At 41.5% G+C, this 24,544-nt stretch overlaps 5 protein-coding genes across 5 annotated transcripts; 3 read left to right on the top strand and 2 right to left on the bottom strand. All coding sequences in view use genetic code 12, as the record gives it.

Moving 5' to 3' along the window:
• Positions 1-418: 418 nt before the first annotated feature.
• Positions 419-2,167, top strand: CPS1 (Gly-X carboxypeptidase; the record flags this gene model as incomplete). The annotated part of the gene is made up of 1 exon (XM_001387927.1): positions 419-2,167. The coding sequence occupies one exon, from the start codon at positions 419-421 to the stop codon at positions 2,165-2,167; it is 1,749 nt and encodes a 582-aa protein (XP_001387964.1).
• Positions 2,168-2,667: 500 nt separating this feature from the next.
• On the bottom strand, positions 2,668-2,886 carry RPB10 (DNA-directed RNA Polymerase II subunit L; the record flags this gene model as incomplete). The annotated part of the gene is made up of 1 exon (XM_001387514.1): positions 2,668-2,886. One exon carries the CDS (start codon positions 2,884-2,886, stop codon positions 2,668-2,670), a length of 219 nt encoding a protein of 72 aa, XP_001387551.1.
• A 219-nt stretch (positions 2,887-3,105) lies between these two features.
• On the top strand, positions 3,106-5,670 carry NAN1 (Nucleolar protin NAN1 (U3 small nucleolar RNA-associated protein 17) (U3 snoRNA-associated protein 17); the record flags this gene model as incomplete). Its single annotated transcript, XM_001387926.1, has 2 exons — positions 3,106-4,080; positions 4,108-5,670. 2 exons carry the CDS (start codon positions 3,106-3,108, stop codon positions 5,668-5,670), a joined length of 2,538 nt encoding a protein of 845 aa, XP_001387963.2.
• A 186-nt stretch (positions 5,671-5,856) lies between these two features.
• On the bottom strand, positions 5,857-8,427 carry MGM1 (mitochondrial dynamin-like GTPase; the record flags this gene model as incomplete). Its single annotated transcript, XM_001387513.1, has 1 exon — positions 5,857-8,427. One exon carries the CDS (start codon positions 8,425-8,427, stop codon positions 5,857-5,859), a length of 2,571 nt encoding a protein of 856 aa, XP_001387550.2.
• A 723-nt stretch (positions 8,428-9,150) lies between these two features.
• Positions 9,151-9,653, top strand: PICST_28618 (predicted protein; the record flags this gene model as incomplete). Its single annotated transcript, XM_001387925.1, has 2 exons — positions 9,151-9,267; positions 9,330-9,653. The coding sequence occupies 2 exons, from the start codon at positions 9,151-9,153 to the stop codon at positions 9,651-9,653; spliced, it is 441 nt and encodes a 146-aa protein (XP_001387962.2).
• Between the last annotated feature and the right edge of the window lie 14,891 nt (positions 9,654-24,544).

Below are 24,544 nucleotides of genomic sequence, written 5' to 3'. Positions count from 1 at the left end.
ATAAGGAATTTTCACCTTTATCTGCTTTCAGCTCAGACAATGGAGCTCATTTACAGAGTATGTTAAGAGCTAACAATTCCGACTAGTCTACGGAAAACGACAGTAATCAGCCACTAAATACCACAATGATAGCGATACCATATTGTTTTATGCTTCATCTTATTATTCCCATATCAGCTATCTCTGCCCCATTCGGTGGGTAGACATTTATCAGACTATCCTCTTATCTACCTCTGCCACACATAAGTCCACCTCGCAAGGAGGCTCGCGGAATTATCCTCCAAATACGGATAGCCGAAAAATACTTCTCCAGGTTTAAAAATATTAGGGAGACTTTATTAATTGAAATAGACTTCTGATTCTGAAAATTCAATTGGAAATTTTTGGTTCTTTCGATAAACTCTATCTATTTCTCAATATGGTAGCTTTGCCTTTGGACAATTACAACACAACAACGCCCTTGTGGAAGAGAAAATCGGTAGGTGCAATCGGAGCGATTGTGGCTCTCTTATTGGTTCTTTTAACTACTGACCTCTACAGCCACCTCAAGGTTGCGCTTCTTCCTTTAGATACCTCGGACTCGTTGTGTCCCTTGTATGAGCCTATTTTCCCGAAGTCGTTTTCTGTGGACAATTCGACTGTTCTCGACATTTTGTATGGAGAAGACTTTAGAAATGCATCTATTGCCAAGTTGGCAGGAGCCATTCAAGTAGATACACAAATCTTTGACAACCAGCCAGATGTGCCAGACTCGCCAGAGACATGGGCAAAATTCAAGAAGTTCCACAAATACTTGGAAAAGACGTTTCCTATCGTCTACAAGAACTTGCAAGTTGAAAAAGTCAACACCTACGGTTTGGTCTACTTCTGGAAAGGTTCTGACGATAGCTTGAAACCTTTGATGTTAACTGCTCACCAAGACGTGGTTCCAGTTCAGCAGGATACACTTAAAGATTGGACTTATCCTCCATTTGAGGGCCATTACGACGGTGAATTCATTTATGGAAGAGGTGCTGCGGACTGTAAGAATGTGTTGATCTCCATCTTGGAGACGATAGAATTGTTGTTGAAGAAGGGCTACCAGCCACAGAGGTCGGTTATCGCTGCATTTGGCTTTGATGAAGAAGCATCAGGTGTGGTTGGTGCTGCTAAGATTGGTCAGTACTTGGAAAAGACTTATGGTAACGACTCTGTGTATGCCATTATCGATGAGGGTCCAGGCTTGTTGCTTGACCCTCTCACCAAGACCATATTGGCTGCTCCTGGTACTGGAGAAAAGGGCTATATCGACATTGACGTTGAATTGACTACCCCTGGTGGCCATTCTTCCGTTCCTCCTGACCATACCTCCATTGGTATCATTGGAGAGTTAACCTATTTGATAGAAAAGGATCCTTACTCTCCACTCTTGACTTCCAAGAATCCAATCTTGAGCTACATGCAATGTGCAGCTCTTCACGACCCTTATGACAACATCCCTAGGTACTTGAAGGGTGCGATCTTGAGAGCTGCTCACGATAGATTTGCAAATTCTCGTGTGGTCAAGACAATGCAACAAAGCAAGCTCATGAAGTACTTAGTACAAACGTCTCAGGCTATAGATATTGTGAAAGGCGGGGAAAAGGCAAATGCCTTGCCTGAGCACGTCAAGTTGTTGGTCAATCACAGAGTCAATATCGACTCTTCTCTTGAAGAAGTCAAACATCGTTTCGTTTCCAGAGTCGTAGAAGTCGCAAAAAGACATAACTTGGCTGTAGAAGCTTTTGGTGAGTTGGTTCTTGACACCAAGAATAACTCTGGTGTGTTTGTACTCAATTCTCAAACTCCGTTGGATATTGCTCCAGTAACTCCTTTGAATGACAACGTGTGGAAATATCTTGCAGGTGTTACCAGACATGTCTTTGAAGACTTGGTGTTCCCTGATATCGAGTATCCAATTGTCACTTCTCCTTCTATAATGACTGGAAACACTGATACCAGGCACTACTGGAACTTGACGAGAAACATCTTTAGATACTCACCTCTTTTTACCAGCGATATGATCCATGACACTAACATTCATAGTGTGGATGAGAAGTTGAAGTTTGACACTCACTTGCAGTTGACGGCATTTTTTTACGAGTACATCCAAGCCGTGGATACTGCCGAGGCTGATAATGAGAACTAGAGATAATATAGATTCTACTTGCAAGAATATTTAATTAGTAATATCTTAACTAGAGAATATTAGACGATTCCCTTACATAGCAACTTTTATAAATATACTTAGACTACTGCCATAGCACTACAAGGATAGCGGATTGAGAACGAAACTGAACCTTAATCTGACCCCTCTTAATTTCTTGATATTGAATAGAATGCCATTGAAGATTGCTACTGCAGTGATTCAGAACTTCAACTTCCCAGTCTGAAGTTGACTCTAGTCTATTCTAAATGAGATATATATTCGTTTATATATAATACACGGTTATGTGTTTGAGTCTAAAATACAGAGACCACCGGATCTCGCCTTGTGGCTATATGACTTTCGAGCCCGAAAGAGGTTTGCGATGTGGAATGGATTGTGAGATTTCATTTTTAGTGTGTTACGAACATTAGCACATTAAGAACACTTAAAGTATTGAAAATCAGTTTTAATTCTGGCAGATTCAGCGTTTGTGACAGATTCTAATTAATCTCCTTCTTTTCCAACGGATTGTAACGCAAGAACTTCTCGATCAAATCAACATGGGTCAACACCATTCTTCTACAGCAGTATCTCTTCAACTTCAACTTGTCCAAAGCATCTCCTTCGGTCATGGATTCGTCCTGCAAATATTCCAAGTAGGTTTCCCACTTGTCTCCAACAACCTTGCCGCACGAGAAACAACGAATAGGAATGATCATCTTGGTGAATGGAGAATGCCAGAACAACTGCAAGAATTACAAATATATCTCGATTTCCAAGTCAATCGCTTTCGGTGGGTGAAAAATTGAGGAGTCACGTGACTCATCTCATCGATGAAAAAAATTTAGGATTGTGCTTAACTATACGATTTTTCATTTACTTAAAGATCTCGATTTTGCATTCATTTTCTTTGTTTTTTCCTAGCAAAGTCTGTGACCATGTCTTCGTTATCTTCGTGGACGTGCTCCATGGCTACGGGAGGTAGACCTGCCTTTCTTGCCAATTCCAGTGCTGGCTCCAGTGTATTTCTGGGAGATGGCCGGTTCAATATTGTAGCATTATCACATCAACTCCGAGTCTACTTTATTTCCACCAGAAGATGTGTACGCAGCATCGATGTTGATCTTCTGGATATGTGTGATCTCAAGTTGGATCCATCGAACGGCAGTAATGTGCTTATTTTCCATAGTCTGGGTGCAATTTCTACTATCAACTGGAAAGACAAAGTAATGGAACCTATACTATCAACCACTAATTTGCAGGTTGAATATCCCCTTTTGTCTGTGTTGGCAGTACTGAAGGATGCCTACTATGTAGTTTTGGGCAAAAAGGACAAGAAATCGGGAATTTCACCTCATACTCGTTACATTCACAGAATAGAGAAAGCCACTTTGAACTCAACTAATTTGGCCGATATCCACAACAGCATAAAGTATGCCGTTTCCATAGATAGTACTAAGTTAGCCTTTGTGACATCTGATCACGATATCGTGTTGATTGACTTAGTAGAGATTTTTAGAAATGACCAAACTGAAGTCGAATCTGAGTCAGAGAACCGAACTCAAGTTTCTACAGAGACGATTAAGTTCCCGTTCAAGTCCGCTATAACCTCCGTGGCGGTTTCTAATGACTCTACTGTTGCCCTTGGGACATCTGCGGGTGCTATCCAGATTCTCTACGGGGGATTGGCTAGCGAGAAGCCACAGCGTTTGTTGAAATGGCACATTGATCAAGTAAGATCTTTGCATTTTACTCCAGATAACAATTATTTGCTTTCTGGGGGTCTTGAAAAGGTGTTGGTATTTTGGCAGTTGGAAACAGACAAGACACAATTCTTGCCCAGATTGAACGGTACCATAGACAAAATATCCATTGACTATAACAAAAGTGACTACTATACCTTGTTATTGAATGTTTCGTCTGCCAAAATCATAGAAGAGTCTGTTTCGGAAGAAGAAAACAACTACGAGATCTTGGTAGTTTCGTCAGTAGACTTGGTATCGAGATTGTCAGTGAATACCATCAGACCAAAATTCTCCAACAACGTGAAGACGACGTTGGCTAAAACCAAGAAGAAGTACATCAAGGCTGAGACCAATTTCGACAAGTCCAAGTTGAGACATGACTACTCTTCTGTCTTCGAAGTGCATCCCAAGACCAAGAATCTCTATTTCCCTAATGAATCCATCATCCAGGCTTACGACTTGGTCAAGAACGAGCAGTCTTTCATTCAGAACGCTGCTCCTACTTTACCCACTGGTAAGGTTAGATCCGAGACCAAGCTCTTAGATCCTCTGATCTCGTTGCTTTCTTTCACAAACGACGGTGAGTGGATGTGCACCTTTGATAGTGTTTCTACTTCAGAAATAGATAACTTGTTATCCAAAGACGATAAGCAATATGCATTAAAATTCTGGAAATTCGTCGAGTCTAATACCGGCAACAAAATCGAATCTGCAAACTCGTCGTCCAACAAGACTGGCTATTGGGAGTTGTCTACCAAGATCATCGACCCTCACGGGAACTTGAATCCGATCTTGGCCATATGCGCAGCTCCAAGCTCCTACTTTAATGGACAGGCTATCTTGACTGTAGACAATAAGGGTGGATTAAGAATATGGAGACCTAGTGTACCCAAGGAGATCTACCAAACTATAGGTAAAAATGGAGCCAGAAGCCAGCAGACCGCTTGGACTTTGAGGAAATCTAGACCCAGCGGAGCCCTTACAGCTGAAGCTGTTGCTGTGTGCTGGTCTGAAGATAGCTCTGTTATTTTCTTGGGTCATGAAAGCACGGTTCTTGCTATTAATTCGAAGACTTTTGAGGAGTTACCTGAATCAGTTTTCAAGGTCCCAACGTTGTCGGGGTCTAGAATCAGATCTTTGTCTATTGTAGACAATAACTTGATTGTGTTATCAAAGACCAGAATATCGTCTTTCAATTTGCTTACTGGCGAGTTCAACGAGTTGGTCGCAAAGGTCAATACCACCTATGGAGGAAAGCATACGATCGCTGTAGATATTATCAACAAGTTGATTTGTTTGGCAGTTAACTACTACAACGACGAAGGTGATTTTGAAATCAACTCGAAGGTTTTGATTTTCAAACCAAACCAATTGAAGCCATTATACTCTCACACTCACAAGCAGGGTATTTCGTCTATCCGCTACTACAACTCGTCGTTCGTCTTTGTAGACTTGAACTCCAGAATTGGCATAATTCAACCAACCTCGAACTCGCCTATTCTGTTAGCTAACAACGATGATGACTTGGCTAAGGATATGAACAACATGTTGATAAACGCTCAAGCCACTGCTGACTTGATCAATAACAGAAGCCTCAATACTAATACTAACTCTAATGTGTCGTCCTCGCAAGATATTGACGAAAGTTACGAGTTTAATAGAGTTATAGACCTCAATACCTTCCAGCCCCTCTTCGAAAAATCTGATAGTGCTTCTGTGGAGACTTTGTTCGATCTTATTGTCAAAGTCCTCAAGTAGCTGTCCAAATAGCATTAATAGCATTTAACTACAAAAATCTGTATAATACAAGAACTAGAAGTAATTCGTTAATTTGTATCACTATATGTACAGAGAAATAGGTCGTTAGATACAAGAATAGGAGTAATTCTGTAAGAGAGTCTGTAGAAGACATTTACACAAGGCGTGACGTTAAGTTATAGACAATTACTTTCCCCAGTTGAAGATTGAAGAGCCACCAGTCTTTTCGTTTTTAACAATGCCAGTTGTCTTGGTTCTTTGAATTGCTAAAACACTTTCAATCTTGCTTAAGGCATTTTCGTACAAGTCTTTTCTCTCTTGTAATTCAATGTGCTTCTTGATTCTGGGGTCTTCTTTAGCAAACTTTTCGATTTCTTCCTTGCTCAAGTTGTTAAAGAATTTCATATCCAATTCTCTGGGGAAATTGTAGTAGAAATCACTAAGCAATTCTACATTCAAAAAAAGGATGGAAGTAGAAGTAACCTTAGAAGCCACAGCATCCAAGAAAATCTCCGGACACTGGTACTTGTTTTCTTTCTTCTTACACTTCTTAGAATTTTTGACGAACAGGTATCTCATCTTAAGCAAAGAAAGTCTGTCCTTTAAGAAGATAGCATCCTGACCTCTCTGGATCAAACTTGGTGAGAAACCAAGCGCCTCTGGCGAATTGAAGTCAACATCAGTAGTCTGTTGTTGCTTTAGTCTTTCCAAATAAGATACCACCTGTTGGAGTTTTCTGCCTCCTATCTGCTTCTTCAAGTTATTGTACACCTCGTCACATTGTCTAATTTCTTCCTTTAACAATCTTACGGAATTCTCTTTGCTGGCTTGCCATTCTCTGTCTTCGATTTCGATCTCATACTTGTATGGTTTTATACAGTTTTCAACCTGGTCAGCAGTCGAGTAGTATTTGGCGCCCAAAACAGTCTTGGCCGCTTCGCTGACGGCATTCTTTGCCATAGGATGGTTCTTTAACTGAGTGTTGTCTACCAAATTCTCGATTTCTTTAAGCAATGCATTTGTAACAAGACTTGTTGATATTCTGCCAACGCCCATTTTCGTCAACGAGCTTGTGGTTAGGTCCAATTTCTTGTGCCAGTATATGTCGTCATCGATGTTCGTGATTTGAGAAAGTTCTTTCAAATTTGGTTCCACAAGAGCATTTTGATTTTGCTTCAAGTTAAAAGGCTTATTCCAGTATCTTTCAGCAAGTAGGTCTAACACTTTCTGGTCGAGTTCATTTTTCAATAACGACTTCAACTCACGACGTGAGAATTCATGGCTCAAATCTTTTGTGGCCAACTTTAGCATGTCGATATTGTTGGCCAAATACATCTCAGGTGTAAGAGGACGATCATTGAATTCTACTTTGAACTGATATGATGTCTCTTCTAGGTCTTGTTGGATTGCCAAATGCGTTGGTGCCAACGATGCTGCCATCGATTTTTCAAGAACTTTCATAAGTTTCTTCTTTAAGTTTCTGGTTCCAGTTGTAGTACCGTAGAAGTCTTCTTTGTTTTCCTTCAAATAGCTATGTTCAAAATTTTGCTGTGCCACATAAGCCTGGTATCCTGAGATGGCCTTCCTCGAGAATAGGCCTGATCCACCTTTAGAAGTGGGGGGAGCCTTCGTTATTACGCCCACATAGCCCATTCTGAGTGGGTACTTCTTATTAGTCAAGATCTTGGTCGCTCTCTCGGGATCTACCAAATCAATCTTGGTAACTACCCCTATTGTTCTTTCACCTCGGGGATCCGCAGTTCTTGAAGCTCTTAAGGCACTGGAATTTGCCAAATCGACATCAGCAGCAGATATGGCCAAAATGATGTTAGGAGCTTCCAAGTATCTGTCACAAAGCTTCCGGATTTTCTGTTTCAACTCCAACGGCTGATCAGCAGCTTCCACTTGGATATAACCAGGTAAATCTACGAGCGACAAGTCGGGTACTCTAGGCGATCTAATGGTGATCTGAATTGGATCACTGGAAATACAGTCTTTTTCAGGAACTGCCAAATTCAAATCGAGCAAGATCTTCTGGACCTGTTCAAAATCAGTCAAGTTGTGCATCTTCAATGCGGGAAACTCAGCGACATCAGCAGCAGCTTCTGGTGTGTTGATCAATGTCAATTCGATCGGTCTTCTTGTGACCATATTCGAACCCTTGGGCAAGAATTCTTGGCCCACGATGGCTTCCAAAACCGACGATTTTCCGCTAGATTGAGAGCCAATGACTACGATAGATGGCAAACGCAATCCGTCATGATCGATGGACGCAAGCAAGTTTCTGATTTCGATCATTTGCCGGGTCAAATTGAGCATTTCGTTGCTGGTTTCGTCGTTTTCCAAGTCATCATCGTCATCGTAGTCATTGTAAAGCGTCTCCTCATCTTCATCTTGAGCTAAATCATCATTTTCATCATCTTCTGACTCATTTTCATCTTCAGAAGTCAAGCCTAGAGCTGCTGCCGTGGCTCCTACGGCTGTAGTGGTATCATTACTTCCGCCAGGCGAACCGGAGCCCCCCGAGCTTCCACCGCTCTCCGACAGTTTGCCACCCATTCCCTTGAAAAAGTCGCCGGCAGTATCAAAAACGCCTTGCGTGAAGTCTTTGATTGACAGAAGCTGGTCTTGAGTATACGTCAGAGCCTGCTCCACCTTGTAAGCTACATAAGACCCACCAGCAGCAAGGGTGCCCCCCACATACGCCGGGATCCTTGTCGTTTTGGCTAGAATCTTGATGAACCCAATGTGACGCATTGCCGTGCGGGACTGGAAGCTGTTTGTAGTACTTCTTAAGGGAAATTGGTGTTTGGCTGTAGACAATAGATGATAGTACCTAATCGTAAGAGGTGATCCATTCTGCGATTTTAGAGAGCCCAAGAGAAACGCGGTGCCACGCGTACGACTATACGTGTAGCGAAACGCACTCTTCAGTGCTCCATACGCGTACATCGTAGACGTGTTTCTATCCAGAAATCTCAAAAACAACTTCTACAATCTGTATGGTATAAGAAGAAGTAAAATCAAAATATGGCTATAGTCCTTTTTCTCCACCAAAACTTTTGAATTGCTAAGTGGCGCACTCTTGCATATAACGAGCTGCAACATGGGATGATTTTGATAGTGATGAGCTAGAGAAGTTGAGGCCGCAGAGAGTAATGACAAAGACAGAGAATGGTAGTCTTTTGTTGAGATATGAAAACTTCAAGTTGGTTGGAAAAGAATTTTATATATTTTACCTTTTTCGAGAATTTTAGCAAAAATTGGGTACAAACTCTTCGGATTTTATCAGCCACGTATAATCTAGAAAAGACATTCTTCGCGTAATCGGCCAATACTTCGTCAATTCCAGAAAATAGCCATTTATATCATGTTTTCTATCGACATTAATTATTCATCCAAAGTTTCTTCGATAGAGATGAAGCAGCATTTAGGGGACTCTATTGCCAAAGCATAACAATTACAGTATAATCAAAAAAAATGCCTCCTGCCAGAATTGAACTAGCGACCTTTGCATTACAAGTGCAACGCTCTACCACTAAGCTAAGGAGGCTCAATATTTTATGCAAATTCGCTAAAAGTGGTACAGGAGCTAATGTAAAAAATCCATACCGCAATAGTAAAATTTCAAAATGTCAGAACTACGACCAATCAATCAGCCAGAGGGACCTCTAGGGGTTTTCTCTGGTGAAAGCTCTTCAAATCAAGCCTTAAACGAGCCAAAACCACCGGATATTGACCGAAATCCACACGACCATGTCGCACCCCCTGATCTGATGGACCTCGATGGCGAGTCCACAGATGCCGATGAAAACGGCAATTTAGAGCCATCCTTCGTGACTGCAGTGTCATCTACCTCTGAGGAACCGGCCCAACTACGGGATAATCCCATGGACGAGCTGGTTATTCAGAACCAGACCCCATTAAGTCCTACTATGGAAAGTTTTGAAACCTCAGTTTCGGAAATTTTTGATGGAAAATAAGATACAGGATCTCTAATAATGGTTTCCGAGGTGACCAACCTCGGATTGGATCCGATAAATATCCGAAACAGAAATTCTACATTTCTTTTGTTGAATAACGCAACAAACTACAGAGATGAGATGAGGATGAAGAATATATAAAGCCCAGAGGATTCCCTCTAGTTTAAACAGATTTTAAATAGTTCTTCAGTGATTAATATAACTCCATATCCATTAATCCATTTCTAAGTCCAAAAGGAAAACCGGCCTACCCATATACAGGTTTCCCGTCAGATTAGAAGTCAAAATTGCAACCATTTTTAAGCCAACCCAAAAATGTCCTCCTCTTTAGCTGCTGAAGTTTACGACAAGTTCGAAAATGAATTCGTTGATTGTCAATCTCCAACTGAACCCAAGGCCTTGACTGATGAATCATTAGTCCCTGTCCTGAAGGGTGAGTTTGATAAAAAATTCAACGAAATCGACGAAAGGTTCAATGAGGTAAACAAAAACCTTACGAACTTAATTAACAAGCTTAATCTCGGAGAAGTTCCAAACAAGGAACCAAAGGGTAAGGAAAAGGCTGATGCTACAAATGCTGGTAATGGATCAGAGTCCCAATCAGATTCGGAGTCATCGCTGGATTCTGACGAAGACCTGCTGGAAAATATTAACACTCCTATATCCGAGACCCTTGAAAGAGGTAAGGGATATAGTACTTCGAATTCTAAAGAAGAAATTAGAAGGTCGGTATGGAGACTAATTGATAAATATGAAGACCAACTTCAAAAGTTGCCAGAATTGGATACAAGCCCTGAGACTATAGCCAAGTATAAGACCACACTCAAACGCGTCTACACTCGGATTCCGCCATTAAAGGAGATCGTATTGAATGACTTTAACCTCAAATCAACCTCAAAAGATACGGTTTTTCTTGACGGTCATAGTACAGCCAATAAGGTATACTTCTATAAATTAGTGGCCGAAAATATAGCAAGTATCCTAAGCGAAAACACAGCAACAGCTTTTGAAAACGAAGCTGGAAATGTTACATTGAAGAAAATCATCGGATACATCGAAACTCACGATGGTAATGATTGTTCAGCACAGATCATTGAATATATCAAGAAGTTTAAAAAGATCGAAAGACTCACCAATACTTCAGATATTGAGAATCATCTTGTACGTATAACTTCCGTTACCGATCGTCAGATTACCCAGTTCTTAAAAACATTAAACTCCCGCGATGCTATTGCCTACTTCATATATGTCAACAACAGTAACGAATCAAATGTCAAAGCTTTAGGTAGACAACTAAATGAACAATACCAAGCTTTTAAAAATGATTCATCAAAGGTTGCAGCTCCACTCAGACATACATTTCTTAAAATGAGATCCGATTCAAATTTTATTGATATGCCTCTGAATTCGTCGGATAAACAACTTCAAAATAAGAAAAGTCATACACATGGATACAAAAAGAACCAAAATTACACTGAATCACAAAAGAACAGTGGAAATAAGAACTTCGCCAACAATTAATGGTTTGGTGGTCACCCAAATCGTCAAATCTTTTACTTAGGTGACGGACCACTGCTGTCAAATGTACTATTTCTATACGATTCAGGTTGTTCAAGAACGTGTGTTAATTCCACAAAATTATTGCATGATATAACCTATGAGCCTAAAGGCCAAGGTACATCATTTCGTGTTGCTGACGGAAGAACCGTACGAGCTATTGCAAAAGGTACGCTTGACATACATCTAGACCCAAAGGTATCTATCTCCAACGTTATGGTCGTCCCTGAAATCTCTTGTAATCTCATATCAGTTGGCCAACTACTTGAACAAGGATGGACAACCGTGCTCACAGACGACGGAGCCTATATTGCCAATAGTGAACACATGCTCAAAGTTGCTAATAGAAAGAATAATCTTTTCATTTCTAAACTTTCTGCCAAAAATAATATCGAATCACTTCATTTTTTTGAAGAGGAATATTCCACTATACATAATATTCCTGCTGAAGTTGCCGAACTTCACGGCCCCCAAGACTGGTTTTATCACCATCTACAATGCAGTCATATGGCAATTTCAAATTTACAATCCCTTGCCAAAATGGGATTTATTAAGGTAGTTGATACGGAAGAGAGTATCCGTAGGGTGAAAGAATGTCGCCTATGTCACGCCGTGAACATTAGACAAGCATCACATAACCACACCACCCAAAGACCTGCCACACGTCGGTTAGAAAGAGTTAGTAGTGACACGATGGGACCCTTCCTTATCGGCCACAAAAAATACTTTATCACTACACTCATTGATCATTTCTCCCGATTTACCGAACTTATCTTTACATCTCATAAGCAAGTCATGGATGATGTTCTCCTTCTCTTGCACATATGGAACAATAGATTTCCAGAAAGGATAGCGCATTTTAGAGCAGACAATGCCAAAGAACTACCTGACACCGAACTGCTTGCCAAACTTGGCATAAAACGAGATAAGATTGCTAGCTACTCTCCGGAATTGAATGGACTTGCTGAATCCCACAACCGTACGATCTTGCGAAACATATACAAGATTATCCTTCAATTTCCGAATTACACAGACAAGGTTCTTTGTCTTTTTGACCACATCATTGAATATGTGCTGTACATTAAGAACCATACGCCCAACAAGGCTCTCAAAGGTAGGACTCCTTATGAAGTCTTTAATAAGCTCGATGCATACAGACCAACATATATTCAATTTGGCTTGGACGTGTCAGTTAAAGCATCTTCGCCAGAGGAATTTAAAAAATTGCATATTCCTCTACCCAATGCACCAGCTAATCCAAATAATAAGCAATACCCGATGACATTCTTTGGTACTTTTATTGGTTTCTGCGAAGACAACTACACATATAAAATCCTCGTCAGTACGAAAAACTTCCCAGTTATTCAGACAGTAAATGTCAAGTTCATGAGTTCCATGGCACATATTAACTCATACTTCAAATCGCTTGATTTCTCTCAAATTCAGGAGGCGAACGAAGTTAAAGCGACCTTGAATGCCCAAGTCGCTGCTGCTCAATTTAAACTTAATCAAGAAGCCCATGACTATGATACTTTTGAATCCGTTCGACAGGAAAATGTACCTTCCACATCAGCGGGCATCCACGAAAAATCAGCCGTGATGACCCGTGGTATTTCAGAAGCAAGGAGGGATCCGTCGCCCACGGATAATTGTTCAACTGATCCTCAACCCTCTTTCCTGATCTTAGCCAAGAAACATCCCGAAGTGTACACGAACGTTACTAACAAATTTCCTTGGATGACAAATCCTGAACATCCAAAACCTATTACTACTACAGATAAGACTCATAGAGAGAGCACGAGCACTGCAATTAATTCGTCCACATTAGTGGGGGGGACAAACGTACGAACACCTACCCCAGTCAATAAACAGGTAGCTCCTGTATCCGGAGAGGATATCCAGAGAGATACTCCACTGGGCTATAAATCCGACTCAGGCATAACTTCTACTCAAAGAGAGCAGAAGGCTGATGAAACCAAATATGAACTCATTAATGAAGATGCACCCGTTGCAACATTAAAAGAATCTCAAAATCCTGCCTCAAAGCAAATTATTGTTAAAGATCATAACAATAAAAGCGATAATGCAAATGATAAGCACATCCCAGCTGCAATTGAAATTACCGAACTCAATTCAGATACGAAATCGTCTAAAGACACTGGTAACGTCAAGACGAAACATGGCATTGTTCAACCGATTGACAATCAAGGGGAGAGCACAACTATCAAGAATGAGCCAGAGATGATTCAAGCACCTTCAAACAGAGACGTCCGAGCTTTGAAACGTCAAAGAATGCAAGAGGGACTCACACCAGAACCATCAGTTAAATTAAAGCGGTCACCCAATTTTACTCCGGAAAGTAAGACACTTAAAACAAGGACAAAGACGCATCCGGGCCAAAAGAGCAGCGTCTATTCTGTATCAGCTAAAACTAAAACTGATACAGAAGGGGGCGACAATAAAAGACAGAGGAAAACATCACCAGACTTCCTGAGTATAAGCACAATCAACCTTATGGCCAGTTTGATTGAGTCTAGATCAACTGACGTATGTACAAATATCGAAGGTGCACATTGCTTATTCTCATTGATCGATCAAATTGAAGAAGACTCGGATGATTTACCAATCAATGTTATAAATGCTGTTATCGAAAACATTGATTACAACGATAAAAATTGGATAGAATCCATGGATCGTGAAATAGACAAATTCATTAAATTGAACGTTTTTGAAGTCGTTGATATTCCGAAAGGCAGGAAAGCCATATCCACCAGATGGGTACATACATCTAAGGATGGAGGAATAAAAGGCGTTAAATACAAAAGCAGATGTGTCGTTAGAGGTTTTCTACAACAACCCGGCCGGGATTTCGATCCATCAAAAATATCATCCCCCGTTGTAGACCTATTGACCATCAGATTACTAGTTTCTATTGCCACCACTAACAATTATATTATCCACCAGCTCGATATTGAATCTGCGTATCTAAACGCGCCATTATCGAACAATGAGCCAATCTACATCCGTCCACCGAAAGGATACGAATTGCCAAAGAATAAATGCTGGTTGGTTAAAAAGGCAATATATGGTATGCGACAAAGTGGGTACGAATGGTACCACACATTACTCAAGGTTATTCAAAACTTCGGTTTTGAGGAATCATCATTCGCTTCAGGATTGTTCCACAAAAAGAACAAAGGTGACATAATCATCATTGCTGTTTATGTTGATGACTTATTCATGGTGTCATCAAGCGAAAGGATGCTTAAAGAATTCAAACGAGACCTACAAAAGCATTTCGACATGAAGTACCTTGAAGAAATCAAGGAATACCTTGGGGTAAAATTTCATAAGACCGAGAACGGTTACATTATGTCCCAGACAGAATACTTACAAAATATTGTAAAGCAATTCAAACTTGAAGAATCATATGGAAAGTATATTCCAATGATCAAAGACAAGTCGAAGTACAATAATGCATCCACCACTGTTAAAGATCACTTTATCGAGGACAATCCGATAAACAACCAAACATTATTGGATGCAAAGGGTAAAGAGCTATATCAAAAGGGAGTAGGATTATTGCTTTGGGCAAATCGAAATACTCGTCCTGATATATCTTTTGCTGCCAATCAGTTGGGTAGCAAAGGTGCCAACCCAAATATAAATGATTTTCAGAAATTATTATACTGCATTCGTTACCTCAAGCTGAACATAGATTATGAATTAAAATATGAGAGCAACCAATCATCAAACAAGAAATTAGATTTTAACATAGTTGCTTACACAGATGCTTCCTTCGCTCCAGAGAAGGATAGAAGATCAATTACTGGAAATGCCATTTATCTCAACGGACATTTGGTTAGCTGGACCACTAAACGTCAACATAACATTACTACAAGTTCTGCTAGTTGCGAATTGGTCGCTTTAAAGCTGACTGCAGAGACGTCGATCCGTATAAAGAACATCTTAAGAGAACTTGGATTCATAGTGTCAAGCGTACAAATCTATGAAGATAATCAAGCTGTAATCGCCAATTGCAAAAACGAAAATATCTCCCATAGTAGGAGAATGGTGGACATCGATATCAAATTGTTGAGACAATTGATTAAGGATAAAGAAATCCTACTTGACTATGTCAAGACATCAGTAAACACGGCTGACATGTTTACTAAAGCGCTATCTAGAGCGCAATTTATTACTCTTAGGGATCATCTAGTTTCCAATGTCAGAAACGCTTCTACATTTGATTCACGTACAAAGCGTTAAGGGGAGTGATGGAAAATAAGATACAGGATCTCTAATAATGGTTTCCGAGGTGACCAACCTCGGATTGGATCCGATAAATATCCGAAACAGAAATTCTACATTTCTTTTGTTGAATAACGCAACAAACTACAGAGATGAGATGAGGATGAAGAATATATAAAGCCCAGAGGATTCCCTCTAGTTTAAACAGATTTTAAATAGTTCTTCAGTGATTAATATAACTCCATATCCATTAATCCATTTCTAAGTCCAAAAGGAAAACCGGCCTACCCATATACAGGTTTCCCGTCAATTTTTCAAAGTCACGTGCTTGACGAGGTACACGACCAGGAAATGGCTGCAAACGATGATAATGAAATGGATCACATTTCTTTAGATTCTACAACCAGCCTCTCGAACTTGCCAGAACAAGAAGATTCTCTCCTTGTACACCAACTTAAAGAAAATACAAAAACCCAAAAAAATTCTGAATCCTTACAATACTTAAATAAAAACCAAAAAAACTCCGAAAATACAAAACTCCCAGAAAAAAATACACAAGACCTTGAAGCAGAGGAATACCCACTCTTAGGAACCTCAAAGAGTTCTTCTAAGAAAAGGATTCATCCCTCAAACCCCAAGGCAATTAGATCTACTCCTCTTCCAAACCCTAATAAGGCAAAATGGGCAGATATTCTTCAAGATGTTCCCGATAAAGAATCCGACAAAATACTTCAAACATACAGACTGAAAATGGAGGCCCTCCAAGAACAGATGAAGATGGACGTTCCTACCACCAATGAAGTCTTTGACCAGTTTGACACATACTCGACACTTATCAGTCACTTAGAAGGGTTATCGGAAGCAAACTATAAGGGCCAACAGAAAAGGTTCGACGACTGGGATACGCCTGAGGAGGTAAGAGTGTCAACCCTCAGCACAATCGGCAGAAACGTTGCTGAAAAGTTAGATGTAAGAGTCCACATTGACTCATTTGAATACAGACTGAACCTGTTAAAACCCCAAATGAGCATCGAGGACAAAGCTAGGATAATTCTTACCCACTTTAAGGAGACTATACCTGATAGGTTAGATGAGTTAGAAGAACACACCGAGCAGAGTATTGCCAGTCTCAAAAAATCACTTCAATTTTACCAAAACCAGATATCCCCAGGGGACCCTCTGGAGCAGGAGTTGAAGCGGGGCATCAACAATACCCAACTTGAAATTGAAGAGTTGGAGAAAACACTTCAAATCACTCAAAGGATTTATGACATAAAGGAGTATTTCCACATACATATCCGGGACAATCTGCACTTAAACTTTAACTTCTCCATTACTGAAAGTAATACTGTAGTTCCACGCTTCAAATCTCAAGGTCCAAAGAAATGGCTGAAGACTAAATTTGAAGAAATATTCGACCCTTACTACACAGGGGAAGAAGGCAACTACAGATTTACACTTAAACTTATTCCTCTTTCTAGTTATCCCAACGTCTTTCTTGTGGGTATAAAAGCCCCAATTGGAAACAAAAACTTAGACAATCTATTAGAAGCAATGTTCAACCCAAATACGCTTGACACGTATCAAGTACCTCAATACAGGTCTTTACGCAGGGAAGAACGAGAGCCTATCGTATACGATATTCTAGCTAAACACCGAAGGGAAGTACCACTCCACAAAGGCAGATCGACTCTGTCAAGATTCCAGTCTGCTTTCTATTTGATTGCGACGGAATCGGATAGGATTCCAAACAGAAAGAACGCCTTCATGCAGGGTGTACAACTAGACATTATCTCCTCATACCAATTCTGTTTCAAATGTCACACCAATCAGCACTCAACCAAACGATGCCCAACATTCAAGGCCCCGGTTGCAAAGGTACCCTATTTTTATCAGAACGAATCCCCTAACAACGCACGTCCATACAAACAACATCAAAAGGACGACGATGGGTTTAACCCGGTGACCAAAGGCGCTCCACGCCGAAAGGAACCACAACCCTTAATCTCCCAACATAGACAAGGAGGTAATCGATTCGCGCCACTCGCCGACCTCCCAGAATCGGGAGTAACAGAACACGTGAGCCATAACCAGTCAGCACAACCTGACTCCCACCAAACCATGAGAGCTATCATGCACCCTAAATCTACAGGGGTACCTCGCAATACCTCAAACAACGAGAGACCACAAGATCAAATCCAAAGGGAATACATCCAAGATGATGATGACGAAACAGTAAGATACACCGATTCAGACGAAGATGAAGATATCCGTGACGATGAAGCATCCGTCATCCTTAGCCACCAGGTTCAGGACCAAGAAATGGAGCTCCTCCCAGAAACTACAATCAATGCCGCTGGCAACAAACCGACCAGAACACAACCGCTCCTTCAACCAATCACGCCTCGCCCAAGAAAGCAAGGTAAATCCCTTGTCACATCAAAAACCAAACCCCTAGCAACCCCAATCTCTTCACCATCCTACTCGGGTCGCCTAGCCCCTCTCACAAGGAAGCAACCGACCCCTTACTCTCCTATTATAGGACTCTCCCACTCCAACAAAAGTCAGACTCTAAGACAGTCCCAAAGGGTGCATGAAGCACTTAATAAGACTCTTAGTTTAAGCCGCGACGAACTGCAGGCACAAAACACCTCAGCCAGCCGCATCCCAACACTACGAGATCCTCCGCCAATAACAGATCCTCCTGCCAGAGTCATGGATATCACGGATTCCCCACTAGGATCCACTCTAGGGGAACCGGAATCCACAATTTTGGACAACATGGAAAGATCTGACCCTTCACTAAGATTTCAAAGTCAAAGCGTCGACCCAACACAAGTCGACTCTCCAAGTATACACCAGGACATTGTTGACCATACTAATTTGGCTCATCAGCCGGTAACTGTCACGATTGGCTCACACGAAGCCAACCCCTCCAACACAATAGATTATTAATATGAGTAATCTACTAGATACGGCGATAACCAATCCGACCTTAAAGGCATCGGAAGTGAATCATCGCAACAACTTAATAACGATTAGATCCAAGAACATTCAACGAAACCAGGATCCTGCGAAAATTCGAGAACTAGCACATAAATGCGACATTCTCCTCATCCAGGAAACTGTTTTCCACTCTCAAAACCTAAACTACAACAACCTGTTCCAGGAAACCTCTTCTACTTCGCTGCCAAATTTGACACCGGAATGGATTCTTGGGCTCCTGAATACATTGAAAGACTCCCAAAAGGAGTTAATCTACACCAACACTTCATCACGCACTGGGATAATCTTAAATCTCCAGTACTCCCACTTCCAGCAAATATCAAGTAACAACCTTGATCTAGACGCCGACCTTGCTCCCTATGCAACTGACGCCATCATCAAACTAACGGAGAAAGAGGAATACATCCTCATAATATCCGTGTACGGCCCAAGCGGGAACTATCCGGCTCAGGCCAAGTTGTTTACCTCATTACACTCCCAAATTGACATCATCACCCAAAGCTTCAAACTAAACAACGCAGGAGCTACATTCCACGTCTGCCTAGGGGGCGATTTCAACATGGTCCTTGACCCTGAAATTGACTCCTTTCACGTCGGACAAAACACGGAAGTCGCATCACGCGATGCATTCAATGCTATCTTCCATGGCTTACAACTCCACGACACTCTCAGAGGGCTCGATCCTCAAATCAAATTATTCACGAATGACAATTTCCGAAATTGTCGCCGCCTCGATCGTATCTATCTCCCCACGTCTCTTAAAGACAGGGTTTGGCGATACCATCAACACAAAGAAGGCATAATCTCATCAACTCATATAACAGTTGAAATAGACCTTATTATCCTTCCAAAAGCGACCTTAAAAATCAGAAAACCCCGCTTCATCGTAAAGGACCACTGGCTAGACAACACACATCTCTTCAGTATCTTACAACAAACAAGATTTTCCGACTACACTGCATTCATAAAACGATTGCCTAGAATAATAGGCTATCTTAGAAATCAACAGTCGGTCACTTCCCAAATAGAAGAGAGGCAACCACCAAAGATCTTCAAGGATCTCAACGACCGGTTCAAAGGGGCAACCCATGCAGCAACAATTGTGAGTACACTCACAACCGCAGATCGGGCTCGCACCGCCATCACAACCAAAGATATACTAGAGATACAACGAGAACACCTTGCAGCGCTTTACCTGGATTCCCAGGCCCAAGAAGCCAAACTCTCCATTAGGAGGTATGTACAGCTGTTCCGTCGCAAAGTATCAGCCAGCGACAGTGTGGAGCTTGAAAAGCCAATCACATATGAAGAACTTACGTCCGGATTACAGCGGACTGCCAACAGCTCCACGCCAGGAGAAGATGGAGTGACCTATCTTTTCCTAAAGGCTATCTGGGACAAGGCAGGCCCACTATTAACAAAGGACGCGGAGAATATCATGCAAACGGGAATATTACCAGAGTCAATGGCTCTAGTTCTCATCCGTTTGATACCCAAGAGAAAACGTAAGGACCTCACGGTCGATGATTTCCGTCCCATCTCCCTTATTAATACTTCTTTAAGGGTGATTTCGCAGGTCCTTAATATGCGCCTTCAAAAGGTGACCAAGGACCTCATCGGCTATGACCAATGCGGCTTTATGCCCGAACGCCAGATGGACTTTCAAATCCAACGGTTCCGGGCCCTCATCGACAAAGTATCAAAAGACCCCGAGACTCTGAAAAGTGCAAATGTCATTATATTGGACTTGACTAAAGCATTTGATCGGATATCGCACGACTATTTGTCTGCAGTACTCGACCAACTTGGCTTTGGCCCCAGATTCAAGCGGATCTTGCTCCTGGTAACGACACAACAATTTGCAGCCATTTTTACCAACAACACAAAGTCAGAGACCTTTCCACTCAAACAGGGAACGAGACAAGGCAACCCAGTGCTGCCTATCCTTTTCAATCTCTGCTTGGAGCCTCTTTTACAACGATTACAGAGTCGGCTCGAGGGAATTCCGATTCAACTCGACCATCTACCACCGCTAACAGCGAAATATTCAGCCTTTGCAGATGATCTCACAGTTTTTGTGAAGGGAACCAGAGATCATGAAATTCTCAAAGAAGAACTTACTCTATTTGAACAAGCATCCAACTCGTTGGTCAGTATCGCCAAGTCCCGAACCTGCCACTGGGGCCAGTCACCTCCCGAAGATGTTACCAAGATCCTTGGCTTTGAAGTCCTTGACATTAGCACCACTGACTACAAATACCTCGGAGTTCCGCTTAACGGCTTCAGATGGGATTCGTATATCTCCTCTCTTTCCACACAGCTACATTTCCACACCATACAAGAATTGCCAATTCATCTCAGATGCACGGGGTTCAATACTTACATCTTCTCGAAAATTTACTTCCGAGACCTACATGATCCCATGGCAAATGACAATATCAAGCACATCAAAAAGATGGTAAAGGGACATCTCCCTCGCATTAGCGACAGAAACCTTAGTAGCTTGAAAAAGAAAGGGGGCTTCGGACTACTCAATGTCAAGCAACAGCTCTTAGGAAGACGGGCAAAAGTTATCTACGAAACGTTGACGAATCTGGTGGATTGGAATCTCATAGTTCTCCGTGACAAACTTCAATCCTTCATTGATACAATTTACCCTCCGACACGCAATCAACTTGATCCCCTGAAATGGGACATCGTACCGTGGTACCTTTTCCTTGTGAACTACGCGGTCCAAAACAAAGATCATGCAATGTCAGCGTACAAGACCTACACTCAATTCACCAGAGCCGAAATAGCATGGCTCGAAGCATGGTTTACCATCATTAAGCCGAAAAACCGCTACCATATCCCGGATGAAAGGGGTAGGAGGTTTTGGATTAATTCATATTTTAAAAAGCCTTTCACGCTTAACGAGAAACAAGAGATGGTGCGTAATCCGCCACTTCAGCTGGACTGGGATAAACACATCACCAGCCGTGTTGATCGCATGACATTTACTCGTAGATCAGCCAAATATGAGCAACAAGCACCGGTGTGTAGCTCCAGTACGCTACTTCAAAAGTTTCCCCTGCTACAGGACAATTACCCCAAGTTTTGGAAGGCTCTTTATAAAGTACAACTTCTTCATCCCAAAGGGACAGAGGAATTACACAGGGTCCACCTTGGTCACCGCGAACGCCAGGGCAATCCGGAGGCTCTTGAAGATTGTGTAATGTGCCTCAACTCAATTGAAAGACGGAAATACTTTCACCATACCTACCAAGACTGTGAGGCTAGCCGCACGTTTTGGAATTTGTTAGGGCCTGAAGGTATGAACCTAGATTTAAACAACATCATTGGTAAGTTTGAACTTCCCGTGGCTGCTTTCCTTTCTCTAAATCGATACTTCCTTACTGTCTACTTATTTCAAGTTCGACGGCGGAACAGTGAAGACAGGGAATCCTTCTCTCTGTCAACACTTTCTACTTGGGTATCGATTTTGCAGTCTAGACGTCTTATTTAAACATTTTACAAGTCCGGTAGCATATACCGTTGTCCAGTTTTCTACAGTTTTCTAAGGATATCACCTAGTTTTTAGGTGATTTCACTCGGAGGTTTTTATCCTAGGATTTCCTCCACCATTCGGTATGGATTAGAGGATGATTTATATACTTTGTAGTAGATAGGTTAGACTTTAGTCGTAATACATGCCATTTCGTCAAAAAAAAAAAAAAAAATTTCATCCATGCCCCAATACAGTGTATTTTATACGGCCTGCATAGAAAGACTGTTTCGGGTATCTTTATAAATTTCTAAGGATATCAACGTTTGAGGTAATTTCAACTGGGGGAACCATTTGGTTTGCTCCTAACTTTCGGTATGTGTTAGAAGAAGATTTATATGCTCTGTAGTAGATAGGTTGGACTTTTAGCAGTAATACATGCCATTTCGTAAAAAAAATTAAGAGAAAAATTTAGAAAAACAGCACCTTGCCGAACTCACTGAAAAGCACATGACGATGTCCTTTTAGATGAGTTTAGAGACCACAGTAAAAATTTAGAAGTCCAGATCATGAACAAAATCTTGCGTCACTTGGCATCGTCATGCTTGGAGTCCTTTTTTAGTGAAGAGAGTATCTAATTTTATTTCGCCAGAGTGAACATTTACAGAGTGACCAAGTTCTTGGAAGCCTGGGAAATATACGATAAAGACTCAATAAAGCGGAGAGAGACGCAGCTGCCGTCGTAATTTTAAATAAATTTTTCAGAGATAACAGTGTTAGCATCTTAGTTAACGTAGAATCTTGTACGCTGGATAGGCTACAAGGTTTAGTCAGTACTCCACCTTCTGGCAGGTTCGACCAAATCCAAGAAATTCTCTAAAATTCTCTTTATTCTCATTTCATAACCACATTGTCGAATGCTAGCGTCTAAAGACCACTGCTTGATTTGTACTTGTTCTTGAAGTTGTTCCCGTAACTATTGCATTTTTTGATACAAGGCTTCACTGTGCAAGTGGGGAATAGACTTAGGCGAAATAATGTTAGACCAGGATAGTGCCGATCTGGCCGGAAGAAGTAGTCTCTCTCACAAAAGATTTACATGATTTATGATTTATTTGCTACTAGTCGGCGCTCCATCACAAGCTGACAGTTCTACAGTACTGGGTACCACAAGCTTGAAAGAGAAGATCAGTTTTTTGTGGCCGGTAACGGTCGCTTCGCAATATTCGAACAGGCATCTGAAAGTATTGATAGTGCAAATTTGACAGAGATTGGTCAGATTCAGTTCCACAATTTCTCAATACGGAATGTAATTAAGTCAGCATGTGCATAGCGTATCAGCAAGTGCAAATTCTTGCCGGATCCTTGGAATGCTGAAATAGACAGGATCTGAAATGAGTGTAGATCAACAAATTCTGGAATTCCAGTGGTGCATTATGTTCCGAGGGTTTTATTAAAATGAAACATCCATATCTTATCGTCGAACGATGCCGGCAGATTCGAGTCATTTTCTACTAGCCGTTGTCGCCCGTAATCACAATTGTATTGAGAATATGGTCGGATCGAGAATTCCACCTATGTTAACCGGTGCACGGCTTGGTGGGGTCAGGATCATACCGGGCGGATTTCGTGTCAAAGTGTGACAATGACAATTCTGATTACTGTATTTGTATATCTATTTTGCAATGTTATCATTCATGGGAACACCCGGTTCTGTCTGGGACTGAGAGCCAACGGCTGCCATACGATCCGGCACTGCCATGGGGCTGAACTGTAGGGGCCCGTAAAAAATTAGCACCAATCAAACCAGACGAACATTAGGACTGTAGAAAACCGTAGGAAATGTGGATGAAAAGAAGCAGAACATTCAGTACAGCAGCAGTGATAGGGTCTGGTCACCGGCCAGAGTGAACTGACACCGGTCGGTTTTCCAGCCTGTGAACCAGTGGGTTGGACTCTCTGCCGAGGAAAATTTCATCTCACGTAAATCCTGCTGTTAATAATTCGCAACCTTAATCAGTTACGCAAATTGGAGAAGTGGAGCAGGTCATATGTTTTTCCAGATAAATTCAGACGAGCTTATATAAAGACCACGACACCCTGGCTGTTACGGGTTGTAGGTTTCTTACTGGTGCAACTAGCGTTTCGTCATAGCCCTAGCCATAGCTCCACAGCGGTATACTGATCTGAGCTGAGTCACGCATTTAATCGCTGATTCATTGTTCTCTGCATTGTACCTAGACGCACATCAAATCCATCGCGCGATAACAGTGTGGTTGCCCATCTCGGATTTCTAGGATAAACAGAAGATTGTGGGTATTCCAGCTACTGAGATTTAGGAAAAAATAGAAGCGACAGCTTATGATAAAGTCTTGTACATTTGTCTTCTTTTTAAAGTATTTTTGACACTCTCTAACTTTCTTCCACAAGCAAATTTTTGTATGGCAGCAGCTGCGGAAAAAAAAGATCTGCCCATTATAAAATCCATCTGCTGTTTCAGACGAGTTCCGTTACAGCCTTCCCGTCTTGATCTTGTTCCACAGTCAAGCCTTGGACCCCATAGCAGCCTTCTCATAGCTTCGAACTATGCACC

This window comes from Scheffersomyces stipitis, chromosome 1 (genome assembly GCF_000209165.1).
Source record: "Scheffersomyces stipitis CBS 6054 chromosome 1, whole genome shotgun sequence".
Classification (NCBI taxonomy): Eukaryota; Fungi; Ascomycota; class Pichiomycetes; order Serinales; family Debaryomycetaceae; genus Scheffersomyces; species Scheffersomyces stipitis.
The sequence above is the reverse complement of the archived record's forward strand: the minus strand, read 5'-3'. Positions and strand labels throughout refer to the sequence as shown.